The sequence below is a fragment of the Aulonocara sp. 'chitande type north' Nkhata Bay genome, linkage group LG11 (genome assembly GCF_057382095.1).
Source record: "Aulonocara sp. 'chitande type north' Nkhata Bay isolate Kocher_YH1m ecotype deep benthic linkage group LG11, A_spYH_male_GT1.1, whole genome shotgun sequence".
Taxonomy (NCBI): domain Eukaryota; kingdom Metazoa; phylum Chordata; class Actinopteri; order Cichliformes; family Cichlidae; genus Aulonocara; species Aulonocara sp. 'chitande type north' Nkhata Bay.
In genome coordinates this window covers 24,243,177-24,268,919 of record NC_141354.1, presented here as the reverse complement: position 1 = coordinate 24,268,919, position 25,743 = coordinate 24,243,177, and the positions used below count along the sequence as shown (strand labels likewise).

Sequence of the window (25,743 nt, the reverse complement as noted above, 5' to 3'; positions counted from 1 at the left end):
AGTTATGTAACTACATTGATGTAATAATCCTGAGAATTTAATATTGCTATAACAGGATATTCTTGTCTACACTGGTTAAAAAATAGTAAAGGTACAATTACCGGAGTATAAATGGCGATGCAAAGCTGAATAGCTGACACCTTTTCATAGTTTGCACTGTATACAGATTATAATAGGAAACTTGCTGTAAAAAGCACAACACTTATCCAAATCTGACTGTCTTTAGTCTTGACTCTGGGCTAGAATAGAATGTAAAGCTCTATATCATTAGTCCCTCCTACACTAAATACATACAGGTACTATGCTATTTAAACAAAATTAAATAGAAAAGAATGAATGTAAATGAGTCCTTATACTAAAGAGGTGCTAGATGAAACGTTCAAATATGCTTCTTGCTAACATTTGGTCATGACTTTCTCTTCTTTTTCCCCCTCCTATGTTTTTAAGATGAATCAGTTTTTAACCATTTTGTCTCTGTACTCACTGTGCCTTGTGTTCTCACCTAACACTACAGTGCAGCTTTTTAACGTGTGTTTGTGTGACTGTGTGTATGTAATTGGGTGTTCCCTGGTGGCGGCTCTGGGTCTGCAACCTTCAGAGGACTGAATACAAGGGCTGTGTGTTGTTTGTGTGTTTTGGGGAAGAGGAAATGGTTTGGGCTGTAAAAGGGTGCAGCTAAATTGATGTACTTTTTCCCATTCATCATTTTCTAAAGCAAAAATTAGAATAAACCTTTTATTTCCAATTACTTGAGCTGCATTTTTAGACCTGAAGAGCTTGTGTCCCAACTAGAGGAGAGATTTCTGCAGAATGTTTTTACTGAACCCAACACAAGTCTGGAAAAATAAGGGACAAAATCTGGACACACTTCAGAGAATGTGATATTTTCCAATGCATGTTATACCCCAGGGAGAATTGAAGGAAGAAGTAGAATCCAAGGAAATCTCTCTAAAAAATAAAAAAGGAACAAGGTTGAAAACCAATATTTAAAGCCTGTTATCTTCAAGTCATCAGCCAGCACTGCATTGCAAACAGCCGTATAAATCACTGTGTGGACTCCAGAATTCTTCCTAAACCTATCATGAGTGAACACAGTTTGTCACAGGGTCCATAATTGCCTATTAAATAAATTAAAGGTTCACCTAAGAAAAGTGGGAAAACTTGAACCCATACCCTGGGTTTAAGAGTAGATGGCCATATAGTTTCTCAGTAGATGGTTCAAAAGCCTCTATCCATAATGGTACTACATGGGAGATGCAACAAGGCATGGCTGTCTTATTCATCTATAAAGGCCCCATAAATGCTAATGTATACAAGTTTTGTAGCAGCATATTCCACCATCCATATGATGTCTTTCCTATTTCAGCAGGGCAACATTCAGTTCATGTTACAACAGCACTGGTCTATGGAGGGAAGAAACCCTGGTGCTAAACTGGACTATGTTTTCTTATTGAGTAAAAATCGTAAAACAATTCCCCTCAATTCCCAAAAGGTTGAGTGTGGTTATAAAGGTACTCACTGTAAACTCATAAGTTCAAAACGATTACAGCCTCACCAAAATGTAATGCATCCCTCACTCATTATGAGCCAACCAGCTGACACACAGATGGATATGTATAAGTAGCTGCTCTCCTCATTTGTGCAAACGGATAGTAAAGGTCAAGTTACTAACTTAGTTCCAAAAATACAACTATATGTGATTAGCTGTCTATCAAATTGTTACCGGGGGCACCTCTAAATGGATTTCCTAAACATTTTGGTGCTTTACTCTAGAGATAAGTTTTTGTTCTCATGTTCATACCTATAGTAAGTTTAGAATCACGTTTAACATCTTGATCCATACTCAATAATCCAGTTAAAGTAAATCCCAGAAAGATGATTGTGTTCATCATTCTATTTTGATTGTTATGCAACTGTACTGTTTATAAGGTTGGAGAAACCTGCAGGGAGCTGAGACTGAAGAAGTCAGTGATGAAACATTCTCCCACGGTGCCTCCAGATGAACAGAATCAACTTTCTGGGAATCACCAGTTAACGAAACTTGTATATTTAAACACAAACTTCACACAGAACAGGAAGTTTTAACCCAGAACTTCGTAGAGTAAGGCAGCAGTACTAACCACACCTATCTTGTCTAATTTACTTTTTTTTAAATTTGTGTTACGGTGGTGGCTATATTAACACAGTCTCATAAAGCATTGTCTTCTAGTCATTTAAAAAAACCCAATTTTAAATCAAATTCAGAAATACAGTTAGCAATAGTTCCTTTTAAAAGAAGTAGTAAGGACATTGGTAAGCATACCCCAGCTTTTCATTTAACAGGTATTAAATTTAAAATGAACAGATCTTCTTTAAAAACATTTATAAATTTTTATTTAATAGCACTCATTGTTAGTGAAAAATAAATAATGCATTGAATTTTTGTGACTTTCTTGGATTGTATGAATGGGATTCTACTTAAAGCAGGTCTCTGCTTCTAATACAAGGACCCCACAACTATTATGGCCCATCAGGATTGTCTCGATCTCTCCAGAAGGCTGGTTTAGAAGCTGTGACATTTTCCCCCATCTTTCTGCTTGAACTTGTAGAACACTGGGAAAGTTCACTGTGTTTAAACTGTCATCTGGCTTTATGTCTGGCTCTGCTCAGTGGGAGCCCAGGACGTCAAAGAGATACCCTACCACTTCAAAGTATAGCACATAACTTTTGCTAATTGTTTTGTTTTCTTCCCCTCCCTGCCTCTTTCTCCATAGCAGGGTGTGTCTGGACCTCAGTGCTCTAACCCAGCCATGAGCATCATCGGGGCTGAGGATGAGGATTTTGAAAACGATCTGAATGAGGTGAGTGCAGAAAACAGTGGCACATGAAGGACTGAATGTTACTTGATCATCATATCTCAGATAAGTTATTCCATCTCCTTTTACACCTATTTATTTTTGTCTGTCTCAGTACGTGGAAGACCGGTCCAACACCTTTAACCACATAGAGCAGTTGAAGAGTCGGCCGACCCACCTGCTGGTTTTCCTGCAACATGTCATTCTGCAGTTTGACCCTGCTCCCCTGGTGAGAACTCACATTATGCAAGGTCCACTACAGCCAACAAGCTATATGAAACTGAGATAACACAAGCTTCCACAGAGCAGCTGCTGTTAACAGATATTTTTACAAAGTTAGTGACGATAATGATGAGTAACTCTAAATGCAGAGTTAGTATATCACCTTTTAGATATGATCTAATCATGAAATCCAAATCATAATAGTCATCAGTTTCTGTCTGGCTTGTGTGAAACACATGAAACAGCTATTTTGATGTCCACTGTACCTCAGTGTGGATTAAGACTGTTTTACCTATGAGTCCAATTTTACTTTTCAGAGTTAATATTTGGATTTAGGATAAAGGTTAGAATTAGTTGTTGGTTGGGGTTAAATTGGAGACCATGGAATGCATAATACCGATGAGTAACCCCCATGGGAATAGAGAAAAAGGTTTGTTTGCGTGTGTATGTCAGTGCTGATCAAAGGCATGCCTGTCCTTTTCCCTTTATTCTGCATGCAGAGAACATGACCCACCCAGGTACTGTTACACGTTTCACACCCATGATGTGCTCCATCACCCCCCTGCTTTTCCCTCATGTTTGTCACGACTTGAGTCGTGTAGTCTGTTAACAAAATATTTGTAATTCTGCAGCATTTAAGAAAATGTGGTTTGCATCAGTGGTTGCGTGCTCAATTTGCTTTGGGGTTATAGTGCGTCCACTAGACAAATGCAGGTTGGGGTATGTGCATGATAATCTCTGGAGGGGACAATAACTACTTTATGGGATACTGTCATTAGGATTCAACTATTAAATTGATGTCAGTCATTTTGTGTTAGACATTAGGGGTGCAACGATACACAAAATTCACGGTTCGGTTCGATACTTTGGTGTCACGGTTCGATATTTTTTCGATACAAAAAAATGTTCATGCATTTTTAATTTGTCATTTATTAAAATTATAAATATATATTTTAACTCAAAAGTACAGTTTTTAAATTTAACCCTAACCCTTGTGCGTGTTTTTTATTTTGACAGCGAATGCGCACCTGCGGACCACTTATGTGCAGCCCTGGTTATTTAGCTCGTCATATTGCAGCCACAGAAATTCTTTTGTCCATGAAACCATAAAGCTGCACTTTCTTTTTGCCTTATAGTCTGATTTGTCATAACTTCTCCGTTTTGTGGTAAGCTTTTCTTTGGCTGTCACTTCTTCACCCCGACCTGTCTTATTTGGCTCAGCAGAACTGAAATGCTTTTACACACTCACTCACATAAGCTCAGCGATTCTCTGCGCGATCAACCTCTCACATGTGTAAGCTGCGGGAGATTTCACTTGTCATGTTTGCATAGTAAGCTAACGATGAATAAGACGATGTCAGAGGAATTGGTGCACAAATTATCATCACTCACAGATCAGTGCTGTCGCTCTCTATACACAGTTCGCACGATTGCAAAGTGAAAGCAAAAAACAAGCGCAAATTCAAACGCGATTTCAATATGTCACATATTGACAGTGGCTCACCAATGCCAATGACATAATTACCCAGCTACATTTCTGAAAGAATGCAAAAGCATTGACATATATTTTTCCTTCCTACAATAGCCCGACGGGCAGGGAAGAGATAGATTTTGGTAGCCCGACTGAAAAAATCGCTAGCTCCGGGACGTCGGGCTAGCGATATTGCGAGCCCTGTATCGAGGAATCACTCATCTTTGGAAAAGAGAGTTTATTACAGAGAAATGGCTCTTTCCAAAATAAAAGCTATACTATCCGCTTCTTCTGGGCTATATTCTCAGCAGCATAAGGAGAATCATGTGCTAACAGCTGTCTAAATGACTCGGCTAAAGTTAGTAGCATGCTTGCTTTTTTTTGTCTGCTTCCACTTGTCTTTGCACTAGGATGATGTCGGCGTAAATGTGCAGTCATATTTGTTGTGTTCCCACTAGTGCTTTCAGGTTAATCTCGTTGAAATGACCTTAACGCCACAACACTGCAAATCTCCGTTAACGAGCTACCGCCGATCGCTCCGTGCATGGGGCTAGACGGCCAACACGTTAACGAGCTAACTGCGCTAACACACTAGTTCACACCAATGAGGCATTGCATGGCACATCCAACATACTGTTTTACTTTAGTCCATGACTCGCTTACCTTCAGAGTCATACGTCACATGAAAACCAAAATAATTCCAAACGCCAGATCTGAATGAGGTTCAATTTGCCTGTTGCAAGGAGAGCTTAACTTCTGTCTCGCTAGCTTGCCCTGCGCTCTTCCTTCTGACTATGCTGTCTGTGTTGAGCGCTCTGTGGATCTGCGCTGGACAGTGCAGCCTAGGCGGAGTAGTCGAACACAGATTCACTGAGCGCTCAACACAGACAGCATCGTCAGAAGGAAAATTGATAAAATAAATTACAAATGTTGTATTGTTCGATACATATGCGTACCGAACCGAAAGCACTGTATCGAACGGTTCAATATCGATACGAATATCGTTGCACCCCTATTAGACATGTAAGCACACTGAGTCAAACTGAAGTTGGGTTTTTATGTCTGGCATGCCTTTATGTGATGTAGGTGTTTGTGATCTTTAGTGGTCATGTCAAATAAAATTGTGACAGCTGTGGTCATAAATTGGCACAAGTAGTTATTTTAAAAGATTTTGGAGCTATTCAGTACTAAATAAAATTGTCTTTTTCCCAATTGTCAGCTCTGTTACCTCCATGCTGAGCTCTTCAAAAACCTCAGTGCCAAAGAGACCAAAAAGCAGTTTGGGGATTTTTACACAACCTTCTTGGACAAGGGTGCAGTAAGTAGCAGACTACTCAACATTTCTGTCTTTTTTAAAGCCGTCTCGATTATCAAAAATTGGCCCAAATGTTTATACCTTTCATAGCCAAAATAGAGATAAAGATGTAAAGCTTGAAACATTAAATTTATTGCAGACTTCATGCAAAAAACAAAAAAACAAAACGCAGAACAATTCAGTACAGAGAGGGAATGAAGTCACTCTGATAATTAAATACAAAGTATTTTATACCCTTTATACTCTTTATCTTATCTGTCCTTATTTACCTTTTGCTGTAAATGGAGTTATAATTGCACTGTAAAAAAAAATTGATAACCACTAAAATGATTTCTTCCCTCAGATTCTTTTGGCTCATGGCCTGGATGATCAAACTATCAAAGTTCTGCTTGCATGATTTGAAATATACCCATAATAACAGACTGTAGGGTTGGCTCCCTGTCTATGTATTTTTAGATCATTGATATTCTCTTAATTCTTAGGTTTAAACTTATCTTTGAGCTTCTTAACTTCAAGGTTAGTAAGACAAAAGTAGCCTTTGTATGATCAGTACAATATTGTGTTTTATTTTTCTAAAATTATGAATTTACTGAGCTGCTCAGCTCAATAAATAAGATGAACTTATGAGAGAGGAATCCATTGTTTTTGTTTGCTTTGTCTGTACAGTATCTGTCTTGCACACCTGGCCCACATTACTGTCCGTTATATTTGCTCCTCAGAGCTCATGCACTGTACATGTCTATCAGTTGAGTCAAACTCCCTGCCAGCCCGTACAGCCTCACAGCTTCCTGTCGAGATCGTGGGAAAGCCCTGTAGAAGGAATCATCTTCGCTCAGTCCCTCCTTTCAGGGTGAAAAAAGGAGGGACTGAAAAAAGGAGGTTAACCCTCTGTTAACCTATTGACGTAAAGTTGGCCCATGTGGTTATTTTCATGTCAATGACAGAGCTGACATGAGCACAGAGCATCCCCCTTTGGAGTATCTGTTTTTTCTCTTATCTATATTTCCTGTGTTAAAATGCCACCCTGTGGTGACATCTAGCTACTGCATCACAGTGTTTTACAAAACAAACTGAGAATCCATACTGTCAGTTAGTCTGAATGTTGTCTGAATCGTATCTCATTTTTCTATTTTTCGCTCTGTATCTTTTTGTCATTTGCTTCACATTACAGGTTCTGAAAGTGGCAGTACCAGCTCACGTAAACTCTGAGTTGGGTAAGTTATTTTCCAGTGATGTTTATAGATATAAGTCAGTGCATTGTTGTTTTGTTCCTCTCTAGTTTTTGACTCACTCTTTCCTTTCTCTTTTCCGTCTTCTCCCTAAGATCGATCCCGTCTAGATGTGCTCACAGATGATATCCAAAAGCGCTTTGTTCAGGACATTCAGAGCGTCCAAGTTGCTGAAGTGGCCAAACAGTTGGAGGATTTCAGGTGAGAACTCTACTCAGGCTTTACATACTTTACTAAATTGGCAAGAAGTTTATAAATGCACAACAAGCATCTCACAACATGATTAGAACATCCAGGGTTGGGATTAATGGCTGGTATGTGATCAGGAACATTCTTGAAACTTTGGTTAATTAATTTTTAAAAAATTACTACAATAATAATTACACTTTTTATTAATCTAAAGGTTGGTGTTGTTGGTGTTTCTCCTCACTAAAAAAAAGAAAGCTTCCGTTTGATGATCTGTCTTGTTATTGTCTTTGATACATTTTCAGTGAGTTACTTCAAAACAAGCTGAAAAATAATTTTCAAATTTTGGTCTCAAAAAGTTTATTTTGTTTGTTGTTGGAAATGAGAGTTAAAAGGTGTAACAACACTTATCTGGACACTGAGCTGCTTTAAATTACCATCTCAGTTCTTTTGCATTGTTAACCCAATAACTACAATTCTGCATTACTCAAGTAACTTGAAACAGTTTTTTAAAGTAATTAATTGGATTCAACTTCTAGGTCTAAAGCTATTTATGAATGTTAGTATTTGACAACATTCAACAGTTATGTGAACTTAACATTACTGTGCATATCCTGATTGTAGGTATGTAATTTATAAAATCTAGCCCTCCTCCATTTAGAATTGCAACAGTGACTAATACACATTAGTCACTAAAGGGAAGATTAATACAAAACTACCAGTGTTTACACATAAAGATTTCAATATGAAATCTTTATGTGTAAACACTACAAAAGGTTGTCTTGTCTTTCTCTATCCTATGTTAATGACACCTGTGCTTAGGTAAACAGAAATATGCAGGCCACTCTTTACCAAAATCCATATGAAGCACACTGATCTTACATTTGAGAGTAAGATGACAAAGGAAGGTTGAAGGTCATGGAGAAAAAATGAGTAGGTGATTCTATAATTTAATTTTTTGCCCATTTCTCAGTCCTAGATTTATGTGTACCTTTTTAATGAATTAGAAAAACATAATGAACTTTGCAAAAGTCTTGAACCACAAAAGTCTTGAACCACCCCTCATTTTTTATGTGCAAGCTTAAATTGAAATACGGAATATAAGGTAAAAACACAGTTTGAACAATTCAAAGAAACTTGAAAGTAAGTATTTGGTATGACCACATCTATCCTTCAGCACTGCGTAAACTTCTTTAGGCGACTTTCTTGTCATTTCTTTAAGTACTCTTCAGGAATGGTCCAAAGCTCTTCTTTGGATGCTATCTGCCTTTTGTTCACTTTTTCACCAAGATGAACTCACACTGCTTCAATGTTGTTTAGGTCTGACCTCTGGAGAGACCAGTCCATGACTGGTTCTATTGTATGTTTTTCTATCTGGGTGTACTTTTACTGCTTTAGCAGTGTGTTTGGGGATCACTGTGATGCTGACAAATGATGCTATTGCTACTCATACACTTACCAGTCGGTATTACATGGTGGATCAAAAGCTGACTGTGCTTTTCTGTTACTTTTGCACAACACTGTCTTCATTTTATCCTTTTAGTGTTAAAAGTTTGAGATGTTTTTGCTAAACTTGATTCTCTGCTCTTGCTCTGTGTTGCCTAGGCAAAAGAGAATGATGGGTATGACCCTCAGTGAGGCTGAGCTAAATGACGTGGACAGCCACTATCCCACCGACCGTGTCCCAACGGATATGAAGGAGAAGTCTGTTGCTGAGAACCTCCTAGAGAAGATGTCTGAGACACAGTGAGTTTTACTCCACTTTTCAACAAATATTTCAGGTATCCAGCCTCCACAAAGTGAAGTTCAAGTCATGTGTGCTTAAAATGCCAACGATTACTAATAATGGGTAACCACTTTACATATTACAATAATTTTTTGTTAGATGTTCTTGGGAGCTATTTTCTCTGCTATTACTTTCTGCTGTGCACATGGAGATGACTGATCTGTTGGCTAAAGCTGGTAGTTTTGTATTAATCTTCCCTTATCTTGCTTCTAAACTTCCTTAAAAGGAAAGCGTTAGCATTAGTCGTGCACAAATCCATTTCCAAACAGCTTATAAAGCAGGTAATTGATTAAATTAAGATGACAAGGGACTTGTGATTGAAACACAACAAAACAGAGCCAGAAAGACATGAGGAAGCGGAGAAGAAAAATGGAGTCAGTAGTGCCACGCTGGCAGGAAGGCTCTCCCCTGGCATTTTGCCAACTGAAGGAGGGCTGGTAGTGGGAGGTGGAGGGGGTAAGACAGCAGAAGAGACAAAGGAAAAGAAAGGGCCAGAGGGTTATCGATGCTGGATAGCTCCTGCCCTGAACACAGTTAAAGAAAGAAAGTAAGAGATCTAGGGGAAAGTTAATCTATCCTTGACCCCGTGGCAAACCACAATGTGTTATCCTCTACAAGAAATGAGTCAGACAGAGAGGGAGACGAGGCCAGGGAAAGGGGCAGAAGACTGTCTAACTTCATCTTGTCAAAGAGAGAAAAAAAAGATCAGCAGAAATGAAAAGAGGTGCACTGTGCACAAGCAGCACTCATCCTGTGAATATAACCACGATGAGAGTGGAGGAGACACAAAAAGCCTGCAAAGGAGTCTCTATCAAAGACGTGATAATTCAGTTTTGACTCACTCAATTACTATCACACAGTTGGATCTTTATCTCCAGTGCACAAACGAATCATTCAGCCTCACTCCATTCAGTCCTGCTCGCTATTCCTCTCCGGCACTCCCACACTCAGTCACCCCTCTGCACTCACACACACACACACACACCTCCCTCCATTCTTGACCACAACACAGTGACCTCACCCCATCTGTTTCTTATTGGTCTCTTTGATGAAGCGAACAAGGCAACCAGTCGATGTGATTGGATTATGCAAGGAAATCCCGAGGAAACCCCTCCCATCCTTTATGTTCATCTCAAAACATCAGTATCCAATTTCCACAGTCTTGCCTGCATGTTGCATCAGACAAACATGGTTAAATAGACATTTCCGCTGCGCTGGAGCACTTCTGATTTTGCTTTGCAGGCGGCTGACTGAAGAGACAAAGCAGGGCAGAGAATTTTTGATACTGAGGACAGCAGTTTGGTTTTTCTTTTGCAAATCGCCAAGTGTGCAGATTGAGTTTAAAATTTCTGGAACAGGCAGAAGAGTAGCTTTTGAAGCATCTTTTGCACTTTTAATCTTTTTTTTTGTTTTAGATTTTTAGTTTTTCTTTCCTTTTTTGGTGGATTCTTAGAATATGATCAATAGCTGCAGCTCTGACCCCAACAGCATAACAATCAGTTTTGAGTTGTATCAAGAAAAGCTTAATCACTTCAGATTCCACAGGCCTAAAACAGAGTTCATAGTTAGTCGAGCAAGAGAAAGAAAAAATGTTACTTAAAAGGAAGAGGTGAGTTAGATGCAGCATCAGAATTACTTTTGTTGTTTGTTTCTTTGTTTTGTTTTTTCTGTCTACAATAGTGACATCGCTGACACTTGTCTCTGTTCTTTCAGATCAACAGGTGCCTTTGATGAGGATAAATGGTGAGTCAATGGTGTTGTTGTGTATATATATTTTTTCTTCTTTGTGTAGCAGCTTTGACCTCTGCAAGCCTGGGTGTGGTCCGGCCAAACATTTGGCATACTGTTTCAAAATGTATGTTGCTGTAGAAGTATGTTAGAAAATCCAATCCAAAAATATATATTTTTTCTGTATTGTCACTGCACTCGTTTTTATTCTATTTGCATTAAATTTTTCTTTTAATGTCCTTATTAGACAATATATTCTCTTAGTGCATATGTTTGACTAACCTTGTCATGCATGCCTTAGTGTCTTTAGGCTACTCTCTGAGGACTCCTCGTCCTCTTCAGTTCAAATTCTTTATTGTACGCCTTGTACTCAGGCGGCAGACTCTGAGAAACTGTGCAGTGTCTGGTAATGTGATGCACTTTTGTTCTATGCACATCCCCAGTGTCTCCTCCCTTTCCTAGCTCCTTTAATATCTCCTCAGCTCTTTGTGTCTCTTCTTTTTCCCTTCCCACTCTTCTGAGCTCCTCCTCTCATGCTCCTCCTCTGGACATCTGCAATTCTCCAACTCCCTCTTTCCTTCTAGTCTTTCATGAAGTTCGTCCTTTTTTTTTTTTTTTTTTTTTTTTTTTTTTTTTAAACCAAGTGTCTCAACTGTATTACTTGGAGATAGAATAAGCACACTGGTATTTTTGCTGCCATTAATGTGAGGACACATGCGTCTGTAGGGACTTTAAATATAAAATATCGTTAGCTTCATAGCATAATTGCCTAAGTCATTTGACTAAGTCAATGACTTAGGCACTTATGCTATGAAGCTAACGATATATATATATATATAGATATATATTCTGGGAATTTAAGCAAGTTCATTTGTTTAAAAACTATATATTATTATTAACACAAGTTTCTTGTTTCTCCACTAGCCAAACCATCTTTAATGCTGTGGTCTTGTACATGAAACACCTCGGGGTTAAAAACAAGGCAGCTGACAGTAAGAAGTCCAAAGGAGGTTTCTTCACTAGAAAGACTAAGGTAAGGTAAACTGACAGCATTGGTATCCTATTAGAAAGCTAAATAAATGCATCAACAATCAGAACAGTGCAAGGCAATTATTGGCCTGCAGTGTTCTTCTTAAACCATTTTGTAGTTGAATTTGTATTTTTTCAGCCTTTTGATCTTATTTTAATTTTACCTTATTTTTTAATTTCCTACCTGGTGATATTGCAGCCCAAGAGTAAGGATGATATCCCAAAGGCCAAAAGCTCAAGAGTGTTTCCTGTTTTACCAAACTGGATGGGTGTGTATAAATTTTTTTATTTTTCCTGTGTTATAATTAATATACTAAACTATATAATATACTGACTTTTAAAATTTGCTAAGTGATGTTGATGAATAATGTGGATATGAAAATATTTTGTCCTACCCTTCTTTCCAGTTACAGTTGAGTCCAAAATTAAAGTGGATGAAGGTAGTCACTGTTCAGAATCCTCCCCTTCTGCTTTTTAACTTGTAGATTGAGAATGGTACTAATTAACCCGCAAGCATGTGTGCATGTCCTGAATCAGTACAGCAAAGCATGTGGGTGGAGCATTGTTTAATTGATGTTGTGCATTGGAGTGGTTCTTTACAAATATTATACTAGCACTGAGTCTTTAAACACTGAAAATGTCATAAGTTTTCATAAATATTTTCTAATCTAAATGGTTGTTCCTCAACTCTTAGACCTTGTTGGCTAAAATCACTTGTGTGGCCCCCTAACCCATACCCATCCAAATCTCGTAGTTGATGACTTTGCACTTTAACTCAGGATTCCCCATTTGTTTTGTGTCTTGCAGAGACTTGCATTAATCTAAAAAACATTGTTGATATACTTTTTGTTTCAAACCAGTCCTTTTGTTAGCTGCAGAAGTCCTGTCTGTCTGACTTACAAAATCTGCTGTGTGCTGTTTTTTGTTTGTTTGTTTGTTGTTAAGTGAATGAGGTTCTTTGTGGTCATGGTTTTTTGTTTGTTTGGGTTTTTTTTCTTCGTCCTCTCAAGCAGACAGGGATAGAGGGTCAGTCGATCGCAAAGGTCCTGGTGCTAAAACCACCCCGAATGACTCTGGAGTTCCCACTATATCGTTGAACAAGAAGCAGAGTCTAGTCCCTCCTGTGCAACCTGCGGTAGATGTTGATTCCCCAAGCAACAACGCCACCAGCACGACTACCATAGAGGCACACAGTGACGGTAAGGTTGCTCATTGATACTGATGAATGAGATACACCACAGTTGTTTTGGTGTCCTTGTTTAGTATTTTATTGCACTGCCGCTGTCATGGTGTCATGACATGCTTTTTCAGGAGATTATTTGAAATGATGGTGAAACATTTATCTGGCCAGAAATAGTTTTCAGTTTAAAACTCTTTTCTAAAATGAAAACATGTTGTGATTTGGGCTAAATTCTAACATTCTCCTAAAAGTCGCACCCTGACAGTACTAATGTACACAAGATATAACACACAGGCATTTTATGGGCACATAAAAATTGTATCACTATTATATTATACCAGCCTTCAGAGTGATTTGATGTGTTCTTGTAAAATGATTTCCATTATTTCTTTTGCTTAAAACAGAAGGTCAATTTTATTTAACAGAAAAATGCTAAATTTAATTTTCAATTCTTCTAGCTGTCCCAAGCAATCGTTTAGAGCTTCCAACTCTGCAAGATGACTTGCCCTCTGGGCCTGCAGGTGGGCTGATCGAGCCCATCTCGCCCATCTCACCCAGTGACATCCCGCCTGAGGAGCCTGTGGAGAAAGAAAGGTGAGAAGGACGGAGATAGGAATAACAAGTATTGTCTAGGGAGTAAGATAATATCTGCAGTGTAATGAGTAAGAGATTATAAGCATTTCACAGATTTAGAGATTGTAATCAGATTATAATTAGACTTTATGGGAGACGAATGACCAGGGTAAAGTGGGGGAACAAAATGTGTTTGAATTGCTGAGGCTGGGGCGAGCATGGTAAAACTCCCCCAGCAGTCTGTCCCTGCTGTGTGCTAGCTTTTGTCATGCTGCCCATTGCTCGCTAGCTAACAGAGTCTTCAGTCTTGAGATGGACCCCGATCAGGTGAACCCAAATCCAGCCTTCTACTTCCAGCACTCTGCCTTTCCTTTCCTCATTCCCTCTCTCCTTTTTCTTCTCCATAATGGCACGTGTGCTCTTTCAAATATCTTCTGTGTTTTTTGTGTCTGCGTCCTTTGCATCTCTTGTTGATGTTTACAGCAGAGCTTTATTGCAGGTTTTGTCGCATATAGACATCCGCTGTGCAATTCTATCTTTTTTGGGGGGGATTGAGGTACATGTTGGCAATAAAAAGGCATATTTATCCATACTTGCATATTTGTGATCATAATAGTGCCATTGCATCAATATTGACTCTTTCTAAGTCACAGCCATTAGCCTTGTTAAGCCAAAGTAAAAGCTTTATAAGAATTTGAATATTGGCAAGTTGTTCTACTGCCAGGCTTGAGACAAAACTTAACACTATGTAATTACATTAATAGTCAAATATAGACACTACATTTAGTTCAGCGTTTTTAGTTCATTAGAGCTTTTTATTTTATGTGCTTTTCAAGGTGTCTCTGTCTGTTGCCATGGTCAGGGCCCGTCCTTTGTCCTGCTTGTCTCCACTGTATGTGGTGTTAAATGTTGTGCCAGGGGCTTTGGCATCGTTTTTGGCATGCTATTCTGACAGAGGTTTTAAAATTAGTTTAGGATAGTATGGAGGGATGTGCTTTTTGAACGTTATGGTTGTCACTGTGGCTTACAATAGTTGTGTAAAGGCGAGTGTGTAACAATGTGGTGTCCCGTGTTTTTGCAGACGGAAGACAAGGTGGGTGTCAGCGCCTTGACAGAGTCATGGACATGCTTCAGGCCTTATACTGATCGCATATCACACAAACACAGAACACAACACTCACATGCACATGCTCACATTGAGCTTCACAGTGCTTTGCAGATACGTAACATAAACATGGTGAAACATTTTTAACCTGCTTGTGAAAGAATTAGCTGATTGTTGAGATTAGCTGGATTTTTTGTTGTGTGAAACTGGAGAACTGCTGAGATAGCTTAAAGTTGCAAAACTGGAAACTTGTACAGTATAGTCCACAAAGTACAAGCAATGCCTGGCTAGTTTAACATACCTTTTGTAGATTGGCAGTTTAATGCAGTGTATGAAATATACTTTTACTATCTAAACATATGCATGTCATATCATGCATATTTGCTTGTTATCCATTTTCTTTTTCTCTGCCTTTTGCTGATATGATTTATATTTTTGTGTAAATTCTCTATTGATTTATCTCATCCTCTTTATCATCCTAATTACCTATCTTCATATGTACATCTGCTACGTACATCTGCTGTCTTTTCCTTCTACTATGTTTTCTGTTTTTTCTTTTTATTCTCTGGCCTCCCTTTTCCTCTTAAAATCCACACATTTTCCTCTTTTCTTCCTGCTGCTTTCTTTTGTTTCCACCTGTCATTTCTCTTTATTCTGTCTCAAACTGACTCCTTCCTCCCACATCCTTTCCCAACTTCAACCCCTTCAGTAGGAAAGTGGCACGCAGTGAAAGTGCCCGAGTGGACCGACAGTCATCACGGCGGCGTGGCTCTTCTCGGGCCAAACAGTCTCGCTCCCGTAGCGATGTGGACCTGCAGCCACCCTCTTCCACGACAACAACACCTGCCCCGCTCACCCCCCAACACCTCCATCCGTAAGATGGGCAAACCTTCTCTTAATGCCTCTCTTCCTCGTGAGGTGCACAGCAGGGACAGACAGGATGTCAAGTTGAAGTAGGAACAGTGCTACAGTCCTGAAATAATCAGGAAGCACTTTAAAAATAAAAAATAATTTTGAAGGCTTAAAGCCACCTGGCTCACCACTGTAAAGATCACTTAGGAGGCATATCTGTTAATATCTGTTAAATATTCATGGAAAATAGTGCTAATTGTGTGGATGAGTGGAAATTATTTAAAAAGGCACATTTCTGTTTTCTCCTGTTGAAATTGATCACTCTGGCACTGTTACTGACTAACAGTTGCCTGACACATTGGCTGCTTTCTAATAGTTGACCTGTGCTGTGAGCATCGGGGAGTGAAGCATTTAAACAGCACTCTCATTTACAATGATAACGAGGTTCTTTAGGGGAACGAGGTCGGTCAATATTGACCGTTTGATAAACATTAAGTGCCCTTTTATTAGCTTAACTTGCTGTTTTCGAATGTAAAGAATTTTGCAGTTTCTTCTTTGATTATATTTTTATACAGTAATAGGAAATGGTGCGTTTTTCAAAGTTTAGATTTAATCTCAATTATTCTTGAATCACTTTAAAGCCAAAAAAATCTCGGTTTTATCTGAGCCATTGCCTGTTATTTATTGGTGAATTATCACAAGCTACTGAAATCGTGTTATTCTCAGTGAACATTTACTACCTAGATTATCTAATGTTAACATGTCCCTGATATGCATTTAGAAAGACCAGCTGTTTCACAACTACTTTTGTTCCACAGCCAACAGCCTCCAGCTGTGCTGCCAGAAAGAGTCACATAATTTGATAACTGACTGGTCGCATTTCGTCTAAGCTGTAGTTCTTGTTCTGAAGTAATCCCTCTCGCCCCACATTCATTCTTCAGCCCAGAAGGACTAAGTTTTGCCCCAGACCCTGGCCACTCCCCCACCAGCCCTTTCCCGCAGGTGGAGGAGGTGGATCCGCGGCTGCAGGAGTTTGAGTCTGATCCACCCAACTGGAGGGAGCTGGCCTCTCCTGAGGCTCTGTCCAAACTGACCAAGAAGGAGACCAAAATGCAAGAAGTCATAAATGGTAATTAGAGAGAGACAAACAGTTGATGAGACGATAGAGGAGTTTGTTGTATAGACTATATTTAAATTTCCTATTAATCACTCATACTTTTACTACTGTCTTTCCTCTCAGAGTTGTTTACAACAGAGCACGCACATGTGCGAATGCTGAGTGTCCTTCAGGTGATCTTTGTCAGACCATTGGAGAGAGAGGAGCTTCTGACCTCAACTGAGCTGGCCGCCGTCTTCCCCAACCTTGATGAGATCACTGAAATGCACAGTAAGGGCTGCTGCAAAGAAGCATTTGTAAACACAGCCAGACAGCTGAATATAGCACCCTTCCTTCAACGAATATGCCATTATGCAAATAACACTCTTCCTTACTCATTAGTGAAATCACTAACTGCATGTACTACCTGCAATTGAGGGCACTGTCGTTAAAAAAGCATGATGCTAAATTTGTTCTGGCCAATAGTACCAAGTGTAGATACAAGACGAATGCATAGTGCTGCCTGAATTGCCAACACAGTGTTAGGAAAGAGAATATGCTCACTATCTACTTATAAGTCAGTTGTCTTTTTCTAACTTTCAATTTCAGGTAACTTCTATGAGAGCCTTAAGAAACAGCGTTTGGATAACAACTTCATAGTTAAATCCATCAGCACCACAGTGCTCAACAGAGTGAGTCGTCACAGTCTTTCACTTCATTTCATCATACAATATTTCTCTTTTCTCTCTGTGCATATTGTACAAAGTCAGTATGTGCCAACAAGTTCATTTTACACAATATTACTGTAAAAATGCAACAAGGATTTTGGCCTTTTCTGCACTTCTCGAGTTTGACTCACTTCATTATTATGATTTTTTTTTCCAACTAGCCACAACACAATCATTGATTGTAATGTTTGTGTGTGCACGTGTGTTTCAGTTTGGTGGTACAGAGGGGGAGTGGTTCCAGAAACTGACAGCAAGGTTCTGCAGCCACCAGTCATGGGCCCTGGACCAGATCAAGACCAGGCAGAAGCGAGATCCACGCTTCAACATTTTCATACAGGTACCACATACACACAAACATATCCCCCAAGATTGAACAGAGACATACATGGACGCACTTTGCAGATGCAAAGTAATGCAAAATGTGACAAAGGTGTTCTAGTCTGACTGTGTGTGTGTGTGTGTGTGTGTGTGTGTGTGTGTGTGTGTGTGTGTGTGTGTCAGGAGGCGGAGAGTAAGCCCCAGTGCCGTAGGCTGCAGCTCAAGGACATCATTCCCATAGAGATGCAGAGGCTGACCAAGTACCCACTGCTGCTGGAGAATATCGCAAAGAACACAGGTGTGTGTCTGTATGTGTCCCTGGCCTGTTTGTTGCTCACTTTCATGTGTCAGTATATGTGCATCGATATTGTAAAACTTATTGCATTCTTACTTTCTTTACATTCTTACTTTTTACATTTATTCTTTCCTGATATATAAGATAGTCAAATGCATTTTTATTACACTGTGTATCATCATATTACTCAGCTATATAATGCTGTATATCTGGGTTTGAAAATGTAATCGGAAGTACCACCATCACCAATGATTATGATAGATGTTTGTGGTGTGATACATGAACGTGCACGTGCATGATCCATAAGAATTTCCCTCCTGCTCAGAATCTCTTTCTCTCTCACTTGCTTTATATAATGCTCTGTTTGTTATATACATAACAAGCCAAGGAAGAGAATGGTGAAGGAAGGTGGTTTAAATGACTTTGAATCTGGCATGATTTTTGGTGCCAGATGAGGTTGTCTGAGCATTTCAGAAACTGCTGCTCTACTGTGATTTTCCTGCCCAGCCATCTCTTGGGTTTACAGACTGGTCCAAAAAAGAGAGAAATATTCATTGAGTGGTTGTTCTCTAAGCAAAAATGCCTGGTTGACGCCAGATAGGGCTGTTCGATATAACGATATATATCGGATGACGATGTAAAAACGTCTATTGTTTCATTTTACGCTATCGTTTGTTTCGTGGTGTCGCAAAATAAACTGTTTACGGCAATATTTTTTCGGTTGATCTGATATCCTCGTGTTGGTGTTGTTCCCAGACCATCATGAAAATGTTGTTCCAGGATCAACATTGCAAGTGACCAATCAGAATGATGGTCTGGGAACAACACCAACACGAGGATATCAGATCATCCCTCTCTTTCATCGTTTTGATGGTCACTGTAGTGGCTATATTAATTTCTTGAAGTTCTCTCTTTCTCTTATATTTAATATAACCACACTACGGACGGGCAAGCGCCTGTTTTTATGCGTTGTGGTTAGCAACAACAACAGTAACACCATGTTTCACATAAACCTTTCACAATAAAGCTCAAGATCCTGTTGAGACTTTTCAAAATAAACCGAATCACGTGAAAGAGCAGATTATTTACGGATGAGAAATAAAAAAGAGCCGCCAGGTGCTAAAAAATAAACCTTAGACTCAAATGTTAGAACAGGCTTTTCCCCGCAGCACGCTGTGTAATAAATACTCACAAAGGAAACGGCAGTCGTTACAACTTATGACTAAAAATGTATCGTTTCATGCATCGGTTAAAACACTCTACTCCAGCTACATGACGCGCAGCTGGAAACACTTCCCGCAAGTCGAGCTGCCCGAGATTCACAGAATTTACAGTTTACATTTTTGTAATTTATATCGTTATCGGGACGATAGAATTCCTATATCGGGATATGAGATTTTGGTCATATCGCACAGCCCTAACACCCAGAGGTCATTGGAGAACGGCCAGACTGCTGTAAGCTGATAGAAAAGTAGCCAAAATAATCATTTTACGATCAAGATATGCAAAAGAGCATCTCTGAATGCACAACTCAAGAGTATTTACAGCAACTTGTTAAATCTGTGACACAGAGAATTAAAAATGCATAGAACTGTGATGTTCTTTAAGGGACATTAAAGTAAAATAAACATATCTTGAGAATTTACAGCCTAAAGAGGTTTCAGCAGGATTCCTGTCTTCCTTCGTTTGAAGGATCAGCACAGAGTTCTATTGCAGTAAATCTTTTATATTCTTCAATGCCTCCATCAAAACAACTCACTGAAATAGGCAGCACCCTGATTGGGTGCCCCCAAGAGTATCGTAGAGTATCCCCAAAAGCTAAGGAAGAAAGCCAGAGTTAACAAAGAAAGTTACTAATTGCCCTTATGATAGCTGTCATCTCTTGCTTCAAAGTATATCCCCCTTCTGCAGGTGTTGATGTATGAACTATAACATAACACTTCTTGAGTACTTTGACTCTGTGACCAGAAAGTTGGTACCACGAGGAGGACCAATGGAAAGTTTTGGTGTGGGTTTTTTTTTTTTTTGTTTGTTTGTTTTTTGTTAGTGTTTTGTTACACTCTTGATTTATGGCTTTTGTCTGGGCTTTGCTGTTAAAGACATATTTTTCTCATCTCTGTATTTCTCTCTAACTGCAGAGGATCTAACGGAGAAGGCAGCAATTGAGAAGAGTGCAGAGTGTTGCAGAAAGATCCTCAACCACGTCAATGAGGAAGTCAAAGTGATGGAAAACCTGTTGGTAAGAAATGCTCAATTCACCACTCAGCCAACAGCTGCGTGGTAACTTGGCACCAATTGAAGTTTTGTAAATGAATTTTGAGACTTCTTTAGCTCACTGCTTATAAGAGTACATCTTTTTCTGTGCTATGTTATCAAACAGACCACAGTCTGACTCACAATCATTCTCTCTGCTCCCAGACTCTGAGGGAATACCAGCGCAAATTAGACACATCAGGACTAAAACCCAGTAATGAGCTCTATAGTGAATATAGGGTGGGTTTCTTTCAACTAAACTTGTCTTTTGCACACAGTGTTGCAATATTCCTTTTTTTTTCCTCCAAGATTTTGTTGAAACATATTCATGTTATTCTCCTCCTGTCTGTACTAGAACATTGACTTGACTCAGAAGAAGATGCTTTATGAAGGCCCACTGATATGGAAAGTCACCAAAGAAAAGGCCGTTGGTAAATATGTGCTATATTACAGGCCTTTCTTTCACAGCAACAAGGTCAAACATTTCAATATATTGCAAAGTAATACTTTTCACACTTAAACTAAAAAAGATTTTTAAAAGGAAGAAAAGATTTTGTAGAACGTCATACAGATTTTATGTCTTTCACTTCTCTTTTATGAACATCAAAATCGGCAAAAAAACCCCCCAAAGAAACAGACTGACATAGTGATTTATTTACTTCCCCTTTAGCATTATTTCAGTTGAATTACCGAAATTTGGCAAGTTAATGAGAATCAAATAGGCAGCATAATGGTTGGCCTGTTGCCTCGCAGCAAGAAGGTCCCACTCTTTCTGTTCCCTGTCCTTCAGAGGTGCAATGTGTGTTGCTTGCGGACTTACTGGTGCTCCTCCAGAAGCAGGATGACAAGATGGTCGTCAAATGCCACAGTAAGAGTAACATCGCTGCACAGGACGGCAAGCTGATGCTGAGCCCAATTATTAAGCTGGACTCAGTCTTTCTCCGTGATGTGGCCACAGGTTAGCAGTGCACCACAGTACAGTAGTTTGCAAGTCACTCTAATCGTAAGATAAGTCTTTGAATTGCTGTTTTCTCCTGTTGTGTCAGATCGAAAGGCTTTCTACGTGATATTTACCTGGGAAAGCGGCGCTCAGATTTATGAACTAGTGGCTCAGTCTGTTGGAGAAGTAAAAATGTAAATACCAAAGAGAATTGTATTCATAAATCATGTTTCCTTTTGATTTCAAAGCGCAGGATAATTTTCCCCCCGTATTTCCATATTTTTAGTTGGACTCAAGTGATAAAGAAAGCAGTGGATGACCTGAAGAAGAGTGGCAGCACAACCAAGAAGTTGACGGTGGCTCCTGGAGTTGGAGTTGTAGGACCTCCCTTCAGTCCCATCAGGTGTGTGTGTGTGTGTGTGTGTGTGTGTGTGTGTGTGTGTGTGTGTGTGTGTGTGTGTGTGTGTGTGTGTGTGTGTGTGTGTGTGTGTGTGTGTGTGTGTGTGTGTGTGTGTTCCTGTCTAACTATCTTTGTGAAGACTGAAATGTGCATTCTACTATAAGATAAGATAAGATAACCTTTATTAGTCCCACACGTGGGAAATTTGTTTTGTCACAGCAGGAAGTGGACAGTGCAAAAGTTATGAGGCAAAAATTAGAATACAATAAGAATAAATACAGTACACAACTGTACAGAATAGAATAAAATAAAATACTATATACAGTAGAATAAAATAAAATAAATATACAATAAGATAAAAATAGAATACAAATACAAATACTATATACAACTGAGTAAAAATACAACGATGACAGAAAGGATTATTGCACTTAGTATTATTGCACATGTATGGATGTGTGTGCTTGATCAGTTAAAGTCTTTATTATGGAGTCTGACAGCAGTGGGGAGGAAAGACCTGCGAAATCTCTCCGTCCCACACCGTGGGTGCCGCAGTCTCCCACTGAAGGAGCTGCTCAGTGCTGTCACAGTCTGCTGCATGGGGTGGGAGATGTTGTCCATCAGGGATGACAGCTTAGCCGCCGTTCTCCTGTCACTCACCACCTCCACTGGGTCCAGAGAGCATCCTAGAACAGAGCTGGCCCTTCGGATCACCCTGTTCAGTCTCTTCCTGTCCCCAGCAGAGATGCTGCCGCCCCAGCAGACCACGCCATAAAAGATAGCAGAAGCCACAACAGAGTCATAGAATTTCTTCAGGAGTGGGCCCTCCACTCCAAACGACCCGAGTCTTCGCAGCAGGTACAGCCTGCTCTGCCCTTTCCTGTAGAGGGCGTCTGAGTTATGAGTCCAGTCCAGTCTATTGTTCAGATGAACACCAAGGTACCTGTAGCTGTCCACAGCCTCAATGGCCATACCTTGGATGTTCAGTGGTTGCAGTGGAGAATGCTTGTGCCTGCGGAAGTCTACCACCAGTTCCTTGGTTTTACTGGCGTTGATCTGGAGGTAGTTCAGCTGGCACCAGTCCACAAAGTCTTGGGTCAGACCTCTGTACTCCTTGTCGTCCCCATCAGTGATGAGGCCGACTATTGCAGAGTCATCAGAGAACTTCTGCAGGAAGCACTGGGTGGAATTGTGGGAGAAGTCTGCAGTGTAGATGGTGAAGAGGAACGGAGCCAGAACCGTTCCCTGTGGGGCCCCCGTACTGCAGACGACCCTGTCCGACACACAGCCCTGAGTCCTCACATACTGTGGTCGGTCGGTGAGGTAGTCCAGGATCCAGGTAGTGAGGTGATGGTCCACTCCAGAGTTCACCAGCTTGTCCTTTAGAACCGAGGGAAGAATGGTGTTGAAGGCACTGGAGAAATCAAAGAACATGATTCTCACAGTGCTTCCAGCGGTCTCCAGGTGAGCGAGGGAACGATGTAGGAGGTGAATACTTGTGAGAACCAACAGTCACTTGTGAGGACACACGCACCGGTCCGCACAAATTTGAAGGCCTTTTTGAGCCTCAAAATGCGGTTTTAGAGTCAGGGTTACAATTAGGTTATGGTTAGGTTTAGGGTCAGGGTTAGGCATTCATTTTTAATGGTTAGGGTAAGGGGCTAGGGAAACCATTATGTCAGTGAAGGTCCTCACTAAGATGGCTGAACGTGTGTGTGTGTGTGTGTGTGTGTGTGTGTGTGTGTGTGTGTGTGTGTGTGTGTGTGTGTGTGTGTGTGTGTGTGTGTTGGAAAAAGTGAGAGATATTCATATATTGCCAAAGTTTATTTATCAAAAAATCCAATTTCCTTGTTTTTACTTTTTTTTTTTTTTTCCTCCTTTCTTTTAGTCTGAATCCCCCTATGAGCCCGATTGAGAATGGAGCTTTGAAAAGCAGCAGTGGTGAGACCGTTGTGACTGCACACCTACAAATTTGCCATTGTTACACACTCATAAACACATAAGCAAAATTTAAGACTTATCTCTGTCTGTAGATCAAGATAAGGACAACTTGAAAGATAAAAAGTCGACCGATCCCAGGCACAGGCTGATTGATTTCCTGTCTGACAAAGGGTTTGACTTGATAGGCCACACCAAAAATGATCAGGAGAAAGTGGCTAACAGTGCATTAGATGAAGGTGAATAGGGGTCTTCCTTGTACTTATATTCATGAACTATAAATGACTATATTTTTGGCTTTACTTTCTTTCAAAGTAGCTTACCTATCCTAATAAAGCCAATGAATCTGTCTCCTCTGTTAGTCATGTCCCTGAAAAGGCTCCTGGTCGGCAGCATCAGTCTATCAGAGGACTCACAACCTGATGAAGAACATGAAGTAGGGCAATCAAAAGGCCCTGGGCAAGATGTGGAACAGCATCAGTTAACAGGTTTGGCCTATTTTTTTGTCTTTCTTTTTTCTTTTCTTTTTTCTTATTTTTTTAAAGGAATAGTTTCATAGCGATAGATGAAGAGAAGCTTAATACCACTCATATCTGTAAGCTAAATAGAGCCATCTTAGCTTAGTCTTGGTAGTTTTATCTGTACAACTTCCCAGAATATTTTTTTTCTTAAGCAGTGACTTTCCAGAGTTGTTAACATTAGCGGATGCAGCAAGGCTAGCTGCTTCCTATCTCCTCTTGATGAATTGTTATTAAGCATTTAATGTTGAAACCTCTGGCATGTAGTTTCTTGTCCTTATTTTTCACCCTCAAAACCCCAGTGTTACCTGATTTATTTGTTTTTTTTAATTAGCGACTTTACACATGATTCTACACATTAATCAAAAGTATTAAAGTATTTCTAATATCACAATTTGATATCAGTATATCCATTTTAAAAGCAGGATTGCAAATCCCCTCGCGTTAAAGCAGGATTTCGTGTATGTGTGTACTATTCTATTTAATGCAGTATTACAAGGAACTTACAATGTCAAAGGATTTTTGCAGTGCTAATTATTAATGGCCAGAATTTATTATTATTTAAAGACTGCTGACTCTTGACACTTTCAAACTAAATATTTCTATCCACAGATGAAAGTCAGACCACGAACGAAGTAGCTGAGGAGACGAACCCCACGAGTACAGACAAAGAAGGTCAAAACCCAAAAGGAGACGATGAGAGCATCAGCGCGCCCCTGGTGCTGTCCCAGGAGAGGAAGGAGGAAGTGTGCAGGAGGCTACGCAGCCTGGAGGAACAACTAAAGAGACTACAGGTGAACAGAGGGGGAGATGGAGGGGAATATTGAGAGAAAACTGTAAGCAGGGAGCAGGACGTATGACAGGGGCAGATAGAAATGTCAGCTCTAACAAAAGATTGGAACTGACTAGAAAGAGACTCAAAGCTGGGCATCAAGATTTCAGTGGGGATAACTTGAGTAAGGAGTGAGCTGTGGACAAATGGGGCCAAATGGCACAAAAGAGAAACCAGAGAATAGAAAACCATTTAACTGCTGCTGTTATTGCTTTGCTGAAAATTGCCTTGTGAAATTGGACTTCTCTAAAAATGGCTATTATGTCCAGCACTTGCAATGGGATGTGTCAGAGAAGCAGTGAGGGAGACGAAGAGAGGATGTTAAGAGGAGAAGGTTGAATTGTGTGTGTGTGTTTGTGTGTTCTCAGTTCCTAAGGTTATATTGATTTTGTGTGTTGCAGACTGTAGAAGAGGAACACCACAAGCTGCAGGAGGCCCTTTCCAAGTTCTCACTGGAGGGGGGCAGCTTCTAGTGACCCACCTTAATGCCTCCTGCTGGCCATTAGGTGAGAACACTAAACTAGATAGTCATGTTAAGTATTGAATTGTCATTATGATTAATGGTATAGAGCCATTTCCACCCATGAATGGACAAGGTTAAAAGAATCAGGTTTAGCTTTTGGACAGCTTTTTATTTCACCCTGAAAAATATGTGCAGTGTTATAGTTAAGCTGTGTATATCTCAAGAAAAATCCATAAACAGGTTGGGGCAGCTTGTACGTGGCCTGAGAGGTGAAGCCCAAGGCAAAAACAAAAACCACTTACTGCTGGTAGTTGCAACTATTGGCCGTGAGCTAATGGCAACATTTGAAGGTGACTGATGACAGCAGCTGCATTTTTATGAGCTCTTCTCAAGCTGCATTTGCATTTTTGTGACTGTAAAGTCTGAAGAATCAAAATGAGTCTACAAAAATA

General features: G+C 39.9%; 1 protein-coding gene across 6 annotated transcripts in view; it reads left to right on the top strand.

The window, feature by feature from the left end:
* Positions 1–25,743, top strand: part of arhgef1 (Rho guanine nucleotide exchange factor (GEF) 1) — a 44,648-nt gene that overhangs the window by 15,742 nt on the left and 3,163 nt on the right. The window contains exons 2-30 of one of the 6 annotated variants that reach the window (XM_086311260.1): positions 2,757–2,840; positions 2,950–3,063; positions 5,747–5,845; positions 7,014–7,056; positions 7,167–7,272; positions 8,863–9,003; positions 10,757–10,786; positions 11,696–11,804; positions 12,000–12,069; positions 12,208–12,240; positions 12,811–12,999; positions 13,439–13,574; positions 15,368–15,532; positions 16,452–16,639; positions 16,751–16,897; positions 17,216–17,298; positions 17,546–17,671; positions 17,836–17,950; positions 20,086–20,186; positions 20,366–20,440; positions 20,556–20,631; positions 20,991–21,158; positions 21,247–21,334; positions 21,427–21,543; positions 23,429–23,481; positions 23,574–23,717; positions 23,841–23,966; positions 24,609–24,790; positions 25,230–25,334. In XM_086311260.1, the coding sequence (XP_086167386.1) occupies positions 2,790–2,840; positions 2,950–3,063; positions 5,747–5,845; positions 7,014–7,056; positions 7,167–7,272; positions 8,863–9,003; positions 10,757–10,786; positions 11,696–11,804; positions 12,000–12,069; positions 12,208–12,240; positions 12,811–12,999; positions 13,439–13,574; positions 15,368–15,532; positions 16,452–16,639; positions 16,751–16,897; positions 17,216–17,298; positions 17,546–17,671; positions 17,836–17,950; positions 20,086–20,186; positions 20,366–20,440; positions 20,556–20,631; positions 20,991–21,158; positions 21,247–21,334; positions 21,427–21,543; positions 23,429–23,481; positions 23,574–23,717; positions 23,841–23,966; positions 24,609–24,790; positions 25,230–25,301 (3,147 nt within the window). In that variant the 5' untranslated portion in view covers positions 2,757–2,789 and the 3' untranslated portion in view covers positions 25,302–25,334. Of the gene's footprint in view, positions 1–2,753; positions 2,841–2,949; positions 3,064–5,746; positions 5,846–7,013; positions 7,057–7,166; positions 7,273–8,862; positions 9,004–10,238; positions 10,653–10,756; positions 10,787–11,695; positions 11,805–11,999; positions 12,070–12,207; positions 12,241–12,810; positions 13,000–13,438; positions 13,575–15,367; positions 15,533–16,451; positions 16,640–16,750; positions 16,898–17,215; positions 17,299–17,545; positions 17,672–17,835; positions 17,951–20,085; positions 20,187–20,365; positions 20,441–20,555; positions 20,632–20,990; positions 21,159–21,246; positions 21,335–21,426; positions 21,544–23,428; positions 23,482–23,573; positions 23,718–23,840; positions 23,967–24,608; positions 24,791–25,229; positions 25,335–25,743 lie in introns of those variants that run through there. The other 5 variants (XM_086311259.1, XM_086311261.1, XM_086311262.1 and 2 more) reach the window with 5 other exon arrangements.